The sequence below is a fragment of the Azolla caroliniana genome, unplaced genomic scaffold, assembly GCF_043228905.1.
Source record: "Azolla caroliniana isolate FFs.n. ecotype wild unplaced genomic scaffold, voAzoCaro1.0.p SCAF_7, whole genome shotgun sequence".
NCBI lineage: Eukaryota > Viridiplantae > Streptophyta > Polypodiopsida > Salviniales > Salviniaceae > Azolla > Azolla caroliniana.
Window position 1 is genome coordinate 408,065 of NW_028230442.1, and position 12,928 is coordinate 420,992.

Genomic DNA, 12,928 nt, shown 5'->3' on the forward strand with positions numbered 1-12,928 from the left:
CTCTGTGCGTGCGTGCGTGCGCGCTAATTGGGTCTCATTTTTGGAATTGTGAGAAACCCATGAATTATATAAATTCAATCCCAAGGTTTTGGTTGGTTGATACAAAGTAATAATGGAAATGAGAACAACTCTCACATTTGCAAGAATATTATTTCTATTCTCAAGTATAAACAAGCACAAACTAAGTTCCAATAGCTTTGAACCCATTAAAGAAATTGATAAATTTCCACAGCTCTAATAGATGTCAAAGTAAAAAATAATTGTCTAATACTTGTGTATACAAGGCATTGAAATAGAGATTAATCCGCCCCTTTTGTAGGTATTGGGTCTCGCACTATGTGTTATACTAAACAAGTTTCATTTCTTGCAATGAAGTAGTGTTAATTGGTAGTTTGAGAAGGAAAAATGTTTTATGTAGTGTTAGCATTAGATTAGATTCACATAAACATCAAACCTCTCCAAAGATTTCCCATTCTCCAAAACCCATAGGAGTAGAAATCAATCCAATCAAAGCCTTTCTTTTCCCTTATCAATTACTCTTTGGATATGACCTATGTTACTTAAGATATGAGAAGGGATTACAATGTTATGCTCTATTAGTGCTTTTTGTGATGGTTGGGTTTGGTACCATCTACACTTAATCTTGAGATGATGAGTTATGCACTATCAATCATTGATACACCTTTGATACTGTGATGATTCACTTGCATCTTATCTTGTATTTAACTTGCTTGTTATGCTCTAGACTCTAGAGGTTGTGCCTCCAACACCTCGTGCTCCCACACGAGCTACCACATCTTTAAATCCATATACAATCTCAACAACCTTTAGAGATGGCAAACAAAGGTCAACTATTTCAATCCTTCAGCAATCCAAGTCTTGTTATATGGCATTGAGGGTTGGGAGATGAAGTATATCCCATTCTTGATGAAACAACGTCAAGAATATACTAAATGTGGTCAACGCAGCCATACCATACTCAATTATGCTCATCACAACCGTGCTGAGACCCATTAAACTTCATGACTTGTTGAGAATTCATAAGCATGTGGCTAAAGTAAAGAACATGACAAAATGGTACTGTAATCAGCTGAGTTTTCAAGAATACCTCGCTTTTTATGTATTTATGAGCCAAAAACTTAAAACAATCTCCCTAGAAATTTCATAGATCTGTCAACCCTGAATAAAAAATCCCAGCAACACATTCAAAAATTGACATATCATTTTAGTAAATGAATGTACTTTTTCTCATATACTCTTATCTTTTCAACATTCACAATCCTTGTAATACAAAGTACTATGACAATGTTTTTCTTTTCTTATGAGACTATTCTCAATAACCAGCTGGTGTGATCACATCATCGATCTTTAATATCATTTTCACAACTTGTGTGGCCAGTAACAATTGTTGCTGCTTCCCAATCAAAGTCTCAAATACATTTTGCTCTTTCATATCATTTGTTCCAGTATTGTTACAATCAATGCCCAAGTGAGGATTATTTTCCTGAATAATTTACATGCACGAAGCATACCTATCAGATTGTAATCTCATATTTCATTAGAAAAAGAAAATTTAGAGAACAAGCTATTAATTACCTTGACTTGTTGTGCCTTTACAACGGTCAAAGTATCAATGGGTGGGAGCCCACTATTTTCAGCAAGCGCCATTGGAACTGCATCTAATGCCTCAGCAAAGGCACGCATCGCATACTACAAGAGACAACAACTGCACTGATAAATATGCTCACAAAAAAATCAATTTGTTCACCAGAAAACAATTCTACTGAAAAATTATACATCATACCAGGCTCCAACGACTTTAGATGTAGGCATAAGTTATGCTTATAGATTCAAAGTGTTTAACTTAGTAAAACTCTAATGCTCATATATGTAAACATTATGTATATTGGTAGTGCTTGTACTTTGCAACATTAAGGTTGGTGGTTAAAGGCTTGATCAATGACAGTCATTATAAAAAATATTTGATTTAGTTTGAGATTATGTACACTTTATATTTGTTCCTAAAAAATGGCACCAACATTGGACATACTTTGACCACAAGTAAACAGCATGATCATTTACAAGGCAATGCTAACAAGAAGGCTGATTAGAGATCATACCTGCTCAACTCCTGGAATCTTGTCAGCAGCTGCATCAATAACAAGTGAGCAGGAAATTTCAGCCGAACCTCCTCCATAAACGATTGCATTATTACGGATTAGATTACGGGCAACACAGAGTGCATCATGTATACTACGTTTCGTTTCCTCTATAATCATCTTATTGCCTGCACAAAAACACACAATATTGAAGAAGTCTAAGCACAACAAGGTATTCAATGTCAATTATAGATGCAAATTAGCCATTATAATTATTCCATAAAAAACTTATGCCCAGAATTGGTTATATTAGACCAGTGCATAATTTTAATAACTTTAATCAAGCACAGGACGCAAGATATTTGAGCAGAGAAATAAGCACATACTGGTCAACTGCACGGTTTGATTTATGACAATTATGTAGCAATGCTTCAAAAATAATGTATTTTCACTGTACTTACCTCCTCTTATAAAAATGGTAACTGCTTTAGAGTTGGCACACTGTTCAATGTACAGCATTCGATCTTTGGTGGTTCCAAACGATTTCTCCCTCACCAATCCAGCCTAAATCCATATCATTAGTATGCAAAAAAAGAGAAGGAAAGAAGCCCAAAGCTATGCTAGAGATAAGAATTTCACCTTCCCAAGCTTATCTGGAGTAAGTTCCTGAAACCTTGGAACAATTCTTCCTCCTATATTAATAAACCACCAAAATTTATTACAATAGATAGAAATTACAATATGCTCATGCTAAAAGGAAACATAAATACATCTATGCACCAATAAGCTGAAGGGAAAAAAAAATATGCCTGTAGCAATTGCAATAAGTTCCAATTCAACTCCTCCTACCCAACGGACAGCTGGCAGCCCACGGTGCATCAACAAATGATTTGCTTCATCATCAAAACCCCATTGACAGATAACTAAGGTTGCACCAGCATCCTAAAGTATATAAAATCTCCAAATAAGGTTATATCATTAGGAAACCGTAAGAAGTATAAACCTTGCTCAAAGATTCTAGGTTAACCTACCTTGCACAGCTGCACCATCTCATCAAAATACTTCTTCTCTTGTCCCTGTAATGATTCAAACTTCTCAACAGTGTCAATATCCACCTTATGTTTTGTCTTCGGCTTCGGAGGCTCGAAGGGACAGGTTAAGATAGCAATTTTTGCGTTTTCAATACTCTTTGGCATTTGAGGATGACTCATGTCCTTGTCAACAACAATACCAGCCACAAGTTCTGTGTCTTCAAGCTTGCCTCCAACCTTGCCTTCAACTTTAATTAAGTCAAGATTTACATCCTTTCTTTCAAGATCAGCCACTGATAGCACTGCTTTGACAGCTATTTCAGCTAGCATTCGTTTACATCGATTGACTCTATTAAACAATTTACGAGATATGAACTTCACTTTCTAGTAGATATCATGTAAAATTGAAGATGTATATATATTAATCATTAAATAAACGTAAGGATATCTGCTAGAAATTGATAAAGTAAAAGAGACATAAACACTTACATTTTGGACGAAAGTGTCGTCATGCATGTCTGCACAAGAGGCTCCATATTGGATGCGCTGAATTCAAACTTCTGGGCAATCTTGGATAGATGCTCAACAGCTACCTTTGAAGCCATCTCGTAGCCCTCTGCAATTCGTATAGGGTGAATTCCTCTATCCAATAACAGCTCCGCTTGCTCGAGCAATGCACCAGCTGTTACTACAACTCCAGTCGTTCCATCACCAATTTCATAATCTTGACTCCTTGATAATTCTACCATCAACTTTCCTATTTGGTTCTCTACATCCATTTGCTCCAAGATAGTGGCACCATCATTGGCTGAGGGTAATAGAATGTCACAGCAAAATCAAAATCGGAAAGCCTAATGATCCACTAGTCATATTATCAAAAGAAAGATACTGAGATTTGAATGTTAGTTTCTAAGATGGCGAAACTCAACACTTGAAATGTATATTATTTATTTATTTTGTACACGAATAATATATAATTCCACATTCAATATTAGAAGTTCACAACTCAGGTTTAATTGCCCATAAAATTCCATGTGGATCATTTATAAATACCCCCACTAGAGTAGCTGTCTTTAGGAATCTCGTAATACACAGATATGGATATTGTGTAGTTTCAAATTGTAAGCTAGTTTGCAGAAGTAATGCCTTTGGAAACATCATAGTACATAAATGTGGATTCAGATATGCATGCTAATAATAAACATCTACCTATTTTGCCTTGACACCTCAGTAAGAAATATAAAAATTTCACTCAATTTTTTGCGATGGGAATTGGACAGAAAAGTATTGGCTGTGCTGTATCTAACGTCCAAATGAATCATTCAGGACTTTTGGAATAAATAGTTTCTTTGGATAAAAAGGTGAGCTAATCAAATATTGCTGGAGCACGAGTGTGATATTTCTAAGATCAGTGTTGAAGATTACAGTACAGGATTAGTGAACGAACAAGTTCCGCATCCAAAACTACTTGAAAACAAATGGCATTATCTCTAAGTTCAAAACGAATCATCCAAGATTTGTGGAAGCATAAACAAGCAATAAACATCCTATAACAATAAATCAGGAACCAAACAATACTGCAGAAACTCATTAAAAGCAGTTTTTGTAATAAAAAGAAAACGGAATCAGAGAGGAAATATAAAAATAAAACTTGTTAAATTAAATCATCTTAAACAATTATCAAAGAGAACTAACACATCCGCTTGAAGAAAGCTGAGATCAAAGAAATTTTACCAAAAGTTGGCAATGAAAACATAAAAAGAAAGCTACTTTTTGTGAATCAGTAAGTGAAAGACCAAAGAAAGCATAAACAAATATGAAATTAATCTCGTGATGAAATTAGAAAGCTTGAACAAATACGAAATTAATCTCATGTTAAGATTAGGAAATATCAAAAGAAATCTTAAACCAAGATAAGCGTAACCTAAGATATGTGAACAAAGAAACATAAAAAAGCAGACATTAACTATAGGAAGGTCAACCAAAAATAAAAATAAAATAGCTTAAACACGTGATCAAATGGAGAGCTTAAATAATCCAAGTAGCTCAGGCATATGATCATAGAAATCTTACTCGAACCAGACGCAAAAGACAAAGAAATGCAACATTGTGTAAATCTACATGTACTGCATGGATCACGAAGAAAACGAAGCTTACTGATGGTGACATCTCCATCAGGGCTCTGAAGCATTTTGTCCATTCCTTTGGGGCCAAGAGAAGTTCGCAGGATTCTTGCAACAGATTTGGCAGCCATGATGTTAGCTTTCTGAGCATCCAAACCACGAACCCGCGACTTCTGCTCTTGTTCTTTGATGATGATGAAAGGCCTCCCGAACTCGTCGAAAGCTAGCGCCATTTCTCTCTCTCTCTCTCTCTCTCTCTCTCTCTCTCTCTCTCTCTCTGGCTCTGGCACTGTGAGTGCAGAGAGAAAGAAGAAGAAGAAGAAGAAGAAGAAGAAGGAGATGGAGATGGAGGTGGAGAGGAGTAGGGTTCAAGAAAGTTTTTTTTTTGTTTTTGGGGGGGAGCAGGGGCCCAAGTGTGAAACCAAAGAAAACTGAATTACATAGTTATTCTGATTCATTCACAACCCACACACACACACACATGTTTGATGCATTTCAGAGCAAGAGCAATTCGATGAATCATTAGAGTTGAGGAGGCGCATTGGTGGCAGACAAAAGGAGAGATAGATAGATATGTTTTTAGCGTCCATAGAGAGGCCAATATGGACCCATAGGCCAATATGTTCAAATCCTCACTTCCACGTATATTTGTTGAGACGTATATCACTTCTCCCAAATATTGATGGAGTGTCGTGAGTATTCGATGGACGGGACGGATATTCATCCCAATAATCGTCCAAAACTTATTTCCTTTACGAGATGGATGAATTTGAACCATAATATGACCAAAAGGCGCTTCATCCTTGAGAGAGAGAGAGAGAGAGAAACCTCCAAACAATCTTTGGACTTTCAATCTTTCCACAAACTGCCATTAATCTTCCAATTTTCGATGCTAGTAAGCATAGCTCCCACCGTACGAGATTACCATGTATTTTATATTTTACTTAACAAATATGGATGAAAGTCAATATTTGAACTTGAACGCTTACACCAAACAACTAGGGTGGGTGAGTTGAAGAGAGAAAGAAACTAGCATCTAAGGTTAGAAAGCTCGAGGATTAAACGAGAAGACAAAACCAAACATGTAATCCTTGTTCAAAACTTCGCTTAAATATTTTTGCAACCTCTCTTTTCTTTGATCTCTTCTTTGTTGGTTGATGTTGTTGTCTTGATCGAAACACGGGTGGATCTTATAAAGTTGTGTTTTTTTATATATTTGTGTAATGAGCTTCCTCTAATGGTGACATTTTTAGGCTAGAGGTTGCATGTTCAATTCCTCACTTCCACATATATTTGTTGAGACACTTCTCCCAAACTACATGTTGCATCGATAAACCAAGCTCGTGATCATTGAACATTTCACGCAATTATGCCCCAATTGACCTTTAAAGTTTTACATTACCCTTTGGTCAAGCACAAATTTGTCATGTATAACTATGGCCAAACTAGCTAAAAGCCCTTTAACGTTTTATATTGCCCTTTGGTCAAGCACACCTTTGTCACAATTAGAAGGCTATAGGAATGGGAATGATGGCTCACATATGCAAATGTCATGGAGATTTAATTCTTTTGGGATGTTCTAAGTTAAGATTATAAACGATCATAGACACAACATATATTTTCTATGAACAAAGTGGCTTAATCCTTAGCATGGCTAAAACCACAGTAGTAGTGGTGTAACCATCACTCATCTTATACATGTATTGTTGAACCACATGAAAGAATCATGACCAATTGTAAAAGCCACTTCATTCATCACGCCGATTAATTATCTTGAACCTTATGGGAACTTGGAGCCTTTTCTTTGTTTATTTCAAGTGGGTAACCCAAATTCACCCATATTCATGATCGTGGCCAATGTCATAGGCAGAATCCACCGGGCAACATATATTAATCTATCTAATTTGTCTAAACGCCACGGATTTGAGAGATTAAGCGAATTGTATGATCTCTAAATATATATATACATACATACATATATATATGTATATATATATATATATATATATATATACATATATATATATATATATGTATGTCAACACGATCCACGATCCATATGTAGACATTTGGTTAAGTGTGTGCCCACTTAAAAGTGCCATTCTATTAAGTGCGCTTTTTTAAAGAGGTCAAAATAGAGATCATAAAAATTTCATTGTTTCATGATGAAATTACATAAAACCAAATTGAAACTATATTCTAAACATTCAAAAAACAACAAAATGATCAACATTCAATAAAAGTGATGTGAACCACAAAATGAATTGAACTTAGATCTTGCATTCCTACCATTGCATAGGTTGGGTGAGGGTCAATGGAGTGAAAACTATCAATCGGTTAATCAATTAATAGCTCATTATGTGGACTCATATCAGGGAAAGCCATTAATCGATTAATAGTTCATTATGTGAGCTCACATAAAGGAAAAACTATTAATCGATTAATAGCTCATTATGTGGACTTACATTAGGGGAAAGCTATTAATTGATTAATAGCTCATTATGTGGATTCACATTAGGGGAAATCTATTAATCGGTTAATAGCTCATTATGTGGACTCACATGAAGGGAAAGTTATTAATCAATTAATAGCTCGTTATGTGGACTCACATAAGAGAAAAACTATTAATCGATTGATAGCTCCCTACTCTTAGGTATTTTTGTAGCACTATCTCAACCAAGTACGTGGATCGTTTCTCCTGAACCACATGCCACAATTCAAACTAACGACATCACGCACAATCTCTAAACAATTACCATCTAAAATAGGTAGAGAATCAAGCCATCTAAACTATGCACAAGACCTCCCTTCTCTTCTTTCTCTCTGTATTCATAGCATAGACACCAAAAACTGGACATAAGAAAGAAACGCGGTGAGTGACATGGATTGCAACAGTGTGGGAGCGATTATAGTAGCAAGGAGGGCCTGAACGATGGCTGTTGGGGTTGGGCTTTATCAAAATTAGAACAGGGAAGAAAAAGTTGGGATTTTTTTTAGGGAAAAGTACCAGGATACCCCTGGAAGTTTGCCTATTTACCAGAATGCCCTTGGAAGTTCCAAATTTACCAAACTACCCCATATGTCCAAAAAAATACACTTTATAAAGTAATTATACACTCAAATCTACAAAGCCCTATTTACCAGAATACCCTTTAAACACAAATTTCTTTACTTAAGAGATTCTTTGGGTTCTTTGTACTTACTTTATAAAGTAGGGAAAAGTACCAGGATACCCCTGGAAGTTCGTCTATTTACCAGAATGCCCCTGGAAGTTCCAAATTTACCGAACTACCCCTATGTCCAGAAAATTACACTTTATAAAGTAATTATACACTCAAATCTTTGGTAAATAGGGCTAATTCGGGTCCATTTCTTCCATCTTTGATAAATAGGGCTTGTAGATTTGAGTGTATAATTACTTTATAAAGTGTAATTTTTTGGACATAGGGGTAGTTTGGTAAATTTAGAACTTTTAGGGGCATTCGGGTAAATAGACGAACTTTCAGGGGCATCCTGGTATTTTTCCCTATAAAGTATATTTTTTTGGACATAGGGGTAGTTTGGTAAATTTGGAACTTCCAGGGGCATTCTGGTAAATAGACGAACTTCCAGGGGTATCCTGGTACTTTTCCTTTTTTATATTATTACTAAAAAAGGCCCTAAATGCGCACCTTTACATTAGCGTTCAAAGTGCGCACTTAACCGAATGTCTACTGTTCTGTCTGTATGTATCTTGTCAACACGATCCATCTTAATATTTTATAGTCTATATATTCTGTCTGCTTAATTGACTTAAGCATATGAAGGCATTAATCCTTCCCAGAACCTTCTCCTTTCTCTCACCACGTCCTTTCTCGAAGAAGGCCATGGCTTCAGGTGGATCTCTCCCCAATTCGTCGCCAGAAGGAGTTGTCACGTTTCAGCTTCAGAACTCTTGCCTTCTTGCGCTGCGCAGAGGAGATATCACCAAGTGGAATGTGAATGGATCCACAGATGCCATTGTAAGTAGTCTTGTTCTTGTTTGTTTAATTTATTGATATGTATAAGGTAGCTCGGTAGATGGATGGAGAAATGCGTCAGAGTATTCATGGTCAGACGGATGGGTGGGTGGGATAGACAGAGAGAGGAAGGGCCAGGGAACGAGAAAAGAGGGAGAAAAGAAAGAAAGAAATATCAATGTCTACTAGAGACCAGAATTGGCCTATGAGATAAATCACAACTTCAAACTTGGGGTGAATTCAAGTTATACCACGGAAATAAAAACATAAGTTTGTGGTTTTCCTAAAGATCCAGGATAATGATCGTAATTCACAAGGATGATTTACAACTGGTAATAGTACTTGGGATAATTTGACAAGCATGAACGGCATAATTAATATGTATAGGATGATTGATTGGTGGAGGAGAGGAGACATGGTATCCAATGTTGGTTGGTGAGGTGGAACTCTGGTTCACTTAAGTTGCACAGTCTGTTGGCTCTAGATATGCCAAGTGCTTGTCATGTTTCAATTCCTAGCTGATGGGAGGAAACTCTGAGTTGACCTGTTGCTTTGTTAACACTAAGCGCCATGCAGATTTACACGTACCTCCACCTTTGTACGAATCCATCCTTAGAGAAGCTCACAGAATGATCTTTGTATTAGGCCATCATTTTGGAAAAAGGTTCCTTTGGTGTGGACAACTTTGAGTATAGAGTTGCAATGCTTTCTTCCTTTCATCCTTTTGAAGAGGTGCAGGGTACTGGAAGGGTAGATAGTTCTCGATGTCCAGGCCATTGTTGTTGAACCACTTCATCACCTGTGAGTACCACAATCATTCTCCTTGTTCTGTCGTCTCCATTTCCTTTGATGCTTCAAACGCCTTAAATGTAATTCTACAAGGTGTCATGGTTTGGATCCAATCGATTAGGTTCACTGTATGGATAATGCTTCTACCATCACGGGTGCTGCCACAATTCAACTTGAATGACCTCGAATGGGATGGAGGCTTTGCAGCGTAATATCCATGACAACATCATCACTACTGGGCATGCTATTTGTGCTTCTCTGCTAGCAAGCCTATGCTGTGCTTCTCTCCATCGATCAAGCAGCAATGCTAGTTGAACCCAGGGGTTGATGCGGAGACTTGGAGCCCATTCGACTGTATTGGACATGAGAGTGGGCTGACTGGTGTCAAAAAACAGTAGTTTGGAACGAGTTTCCTGGAAGTGCGTGAGGTGTCATTGGCCTTCTAGCATGACCTTGAGTTAGTCAATCTTTGGTGGCTTGGACCATAGAGAAGAGCCCCTATGGTGCGTGTAAACATGATTCCTAGATAGACACAATCAACTATTTCTTTCTTCTTGCCCTTTTGATAGGATAAATACAGCTTGCGAGCAAATTAGTGCGGATGCATGGAAGATCATGGCCTTAGCCTTTGCTATGTTCATTGTAGGCCCTTGGGTTCCACAAAAACAATCAGGACACTGAGATGACAATGTAGGCTTGCAGAAGATTTAGAGACGAAGATTATGTCACTCATGAATGCAAAGTAAAATATGGACAGGTTTACCATGTATGCAGATTCTATAGCAGCTTCTATGCATGATGTAGTTCAAAACTGTATTGATGAAGAGTCCAAAGAGGGTGGAAGAGCCTGGACATCCTTTCTCTACATCGATGTTGTTTGTCATGAATTTTGGTAGCCCTTTTCGCACCTCGCTGGCGCAAACAATTGCTCAATAATGCTTATATTGTTCACATCATGTTAGAGGGAATTTTGAGTCCATTGAATATCTGTAGGAAATTTTCTCTTGGTACCATATGAAAAGGCATGCAGGAAACTACAACATTTTCTTTTGTGTCTGGGCTTTGATCCATTCAGCAATGTAAAGTAAGGATGTGATCATGGTAAGGAAGGTGTGCCTAAATCCTGCATTCCCTATTTTGTTTTTTCCTTCCTTTTTTCTAGGTAAATGCAGCAAACAACCTCATGCTTGGAGGAAGTGGCGTTGATGGAGGTAAATATAGATAAGATGAAAAATGCACATCATAAATACATGGATGTATACATATTATAACATATATTGTGTGGACCTACAAGTATATACTTATTTTTACTCTATTTTCCCTTGGCAGCAATTCACAAGGGAGCAGGGCCTGAGTTGTATGAGGCTTGCTTAGCTTTGCCTTTTGTAGACAAAAATATCCGTTGCCGAACAGGGGAGGCAGTTATCACAGAGTAATGAAGCTTTGTTCTCTATATATGTGGTCATTGGTTTTCCTTTATGCATTTGTACAAAAAACAAATGAATGAAACCTCATCTACATTTAGTCAAGAAAATCAATTGAAAAACCAAGAAAGAAACCCTATCTCTATATTTAGTATATGATTTGAGTTATGGCATACAGTAATTTCTTATCTATGTGAAGACATCAGAGAATTTTTTTTGTTGCAGTGCATTTAGTCTGCCAGTCTCGAAGATTGTGCATACAGTTGGACCAATATATAATGGCAAGAAGAAATCTGAACCATTGTTAGAACATGCGTACAGGTGATATTGCGCTATACATAGCTTAGCTATTGCATAGAAATCTGGCTTTTTTTAATTTTTTTTATGAATAGATAACTATCCCCCAATTATAATCTAGTAACAACTTTGTATAATGGGTGGGTGGGTGTTTTTTTTCAGGAACTCTATTCAGCTTGCTGTAAGCAATGGAATCAAGTATCTTGCATTTCCGGCTATATCGTGTGGTGTCTATAAGTAAGGATATAGATTTTATGTTGGATTTTGTAACTTGTGACAACAATGATGGCATTACTCATTTTGAAAATCCATTGTTTTCATAGATATCCACATCATGAAGCAGCAGAAATAGCGTTAAATACTGTCGATAAATGCTCGAAGGGATTGGAGGAGGTACAAATGATTTCTCTTCCCTCATCTCTTTGTCAATATGCTTTAAATTTAATTGATTCAAGTTAATTTATTTGCTTGTTTATGCTATATACGCATTAGTTGATCAAAGAACTGCAATCAACATAATTTATTTATTATTTAACGACATGCATTCGTTGGTCACAGAAGAAAACAAGGTTCTTTATTAATAATGTTTCATCTAATTGCAACTTTTGATGATTTATATGTATAGTTGTATAAATTTATACGTACACACACACACACACACACACACATATATTTATATATATAATACTGTATATATGTGGTAGATGTAGAACATATATACACGTACATATGAGCTAGAGAGGGTGTAATGGTTGCCTCTTTTTTGTAGGTACATTTTGTTCTGTTTGGCCAAAGTACTTGGTCGGCATGGCTGTCAAAAGCTGAAAGAACTTTCCAAAAGTGTGAATAAAGATATTGAAGAACAATTCTTGAATTTTAACTCTTAACAAACTTTGTGAATGGGAGTTTTAAGATAGGCATATGAAGTACAATCATCATATCAACATAAGAATAATTTTGATATGCCTAGCTAAGCTTTACAAGTTAGCTATTCCACTTCATAGTTATGTAAAGAAGATGAGTGTGTATGTTTCATCACATTAAAGATAGAATAAATTAATGATATCGCCACTTACCTTCTTGATAGAACCCTAAATCCTCTGATATGTATATTATTTATGGTATCTCTCTTGTGCCTTGTATTGAGTTTGTGTCCTAAGCATTGCA

The 12,928-nt window shown here is 36.5% G+C and overlaps 2 protein-coding genes across 2 annotated transcripts; one reads left to right on the top strand and one right to left on the bottom strand.

The window, feature by feature from the left end:
- Positions 1–1,204: 1,204 nt before the first annotated feature.
- On the bottom strand, positions 1,205–5,534 carry LOC147861405 (T-complex protein 1 subunit epsilon). The gene is made up of 9 exons (XM_087322331.1): positions 5,288–5,534; positions 3,620–3,938; positions 3,131–3,479; positions 2,909–3,041; positions 2,739–2,791; positions 2,561–2,663; positions 2,121–2,287; positions 1,597–1,710; positions 1,205–1,504 (listed from the first exon to the last, which is right to left on the bottom strand). The coding sequence occupies exons 1-9, from the start codon at positions 5,484–5,486 to the stop codon at positions 1,334–1,336; spliced, it is 1,608 nt and encodes a 535-aa protein (XP_087178457.1). The 5' UTR covers positions 5,487–5,534; the 3' UTR covers positions 1,205–1,333.
- Positions 5,535–9,070: 3,536 nt separating this feature from the next.
- On the top strand, positions 9,071–12,836 carry LOC147861406 (appr-1-p processing enzyme family protein). Its single transcript, XM_087322752.1, has 7 exons — positions 9,071–9,254; positions 11,203–11,251; positions 11,370–11,472; positions 11,690–11,785; positions 11,924–11,998; positions 12,085–12,154; positions 12,531–12,836. The coding sequence occupies exons 1-7, from the start codon at positions 9,120–9,122 to the stop codon at positions 12,609–12,611; spliced, it is 609 nt and encodes a 202-aa protein (XP_087178878.1). The 5' UTR covers positions 9,071–9,119; the 3' UTR covers positions 12,612–12,836.
- The last annotated feature ends 92 nt before the right edge of the window (positions 12,837–12,928 follow it).

Excerpts from the sequence above, each read along its gene's own strand:
- LOC147861405 (XM_087322331.1), bottom strand. The coding sequence starts at position 5,486 with ATGGCGCTAGCTTTCGACGAGTTCGGGAGGCCTTTCATCATCATCAAA. Across the intron at positions 3,480-3,619 it reads ACGACACTTTCGTCCAAAAT|AGTCAATCGATGTAAACGAA; the intron begins GTAAGTGTTTAT and ends ATTGTTTAATAG. Across the intron at positions 3,042-3,130 it reads AGATGGTGCAGCTGTGCAAG|GATGCTGGTGCAACCTTAGT; the intron begins GTAGGTTAACCT and ends TATATACTTTAG.
- LOC147861406 (XM_087322752.1), top strand. The coding sequence starts at position 9,120 with ATGGCTTCAGGTGGATCTCTCCCCAATTCGTCGCCAGAAGGAGTTGTC. Across the intron at positions 11,252-11,369 it reads AGGAAGTGGCGTTGATGGAG|CAATTCACAAGGGAGCAGGG; the intron begins GTAAATATAGAT and ends TTCCCTTGGCAG. Across the intron at positions 11,786-11,923 it reads TTGTTAGAACATGCGTACAG|GAACTCTATTCAGCTTGCTG; the intron begins GTGATATTGCGC and ends GTTTTTTTTCAG.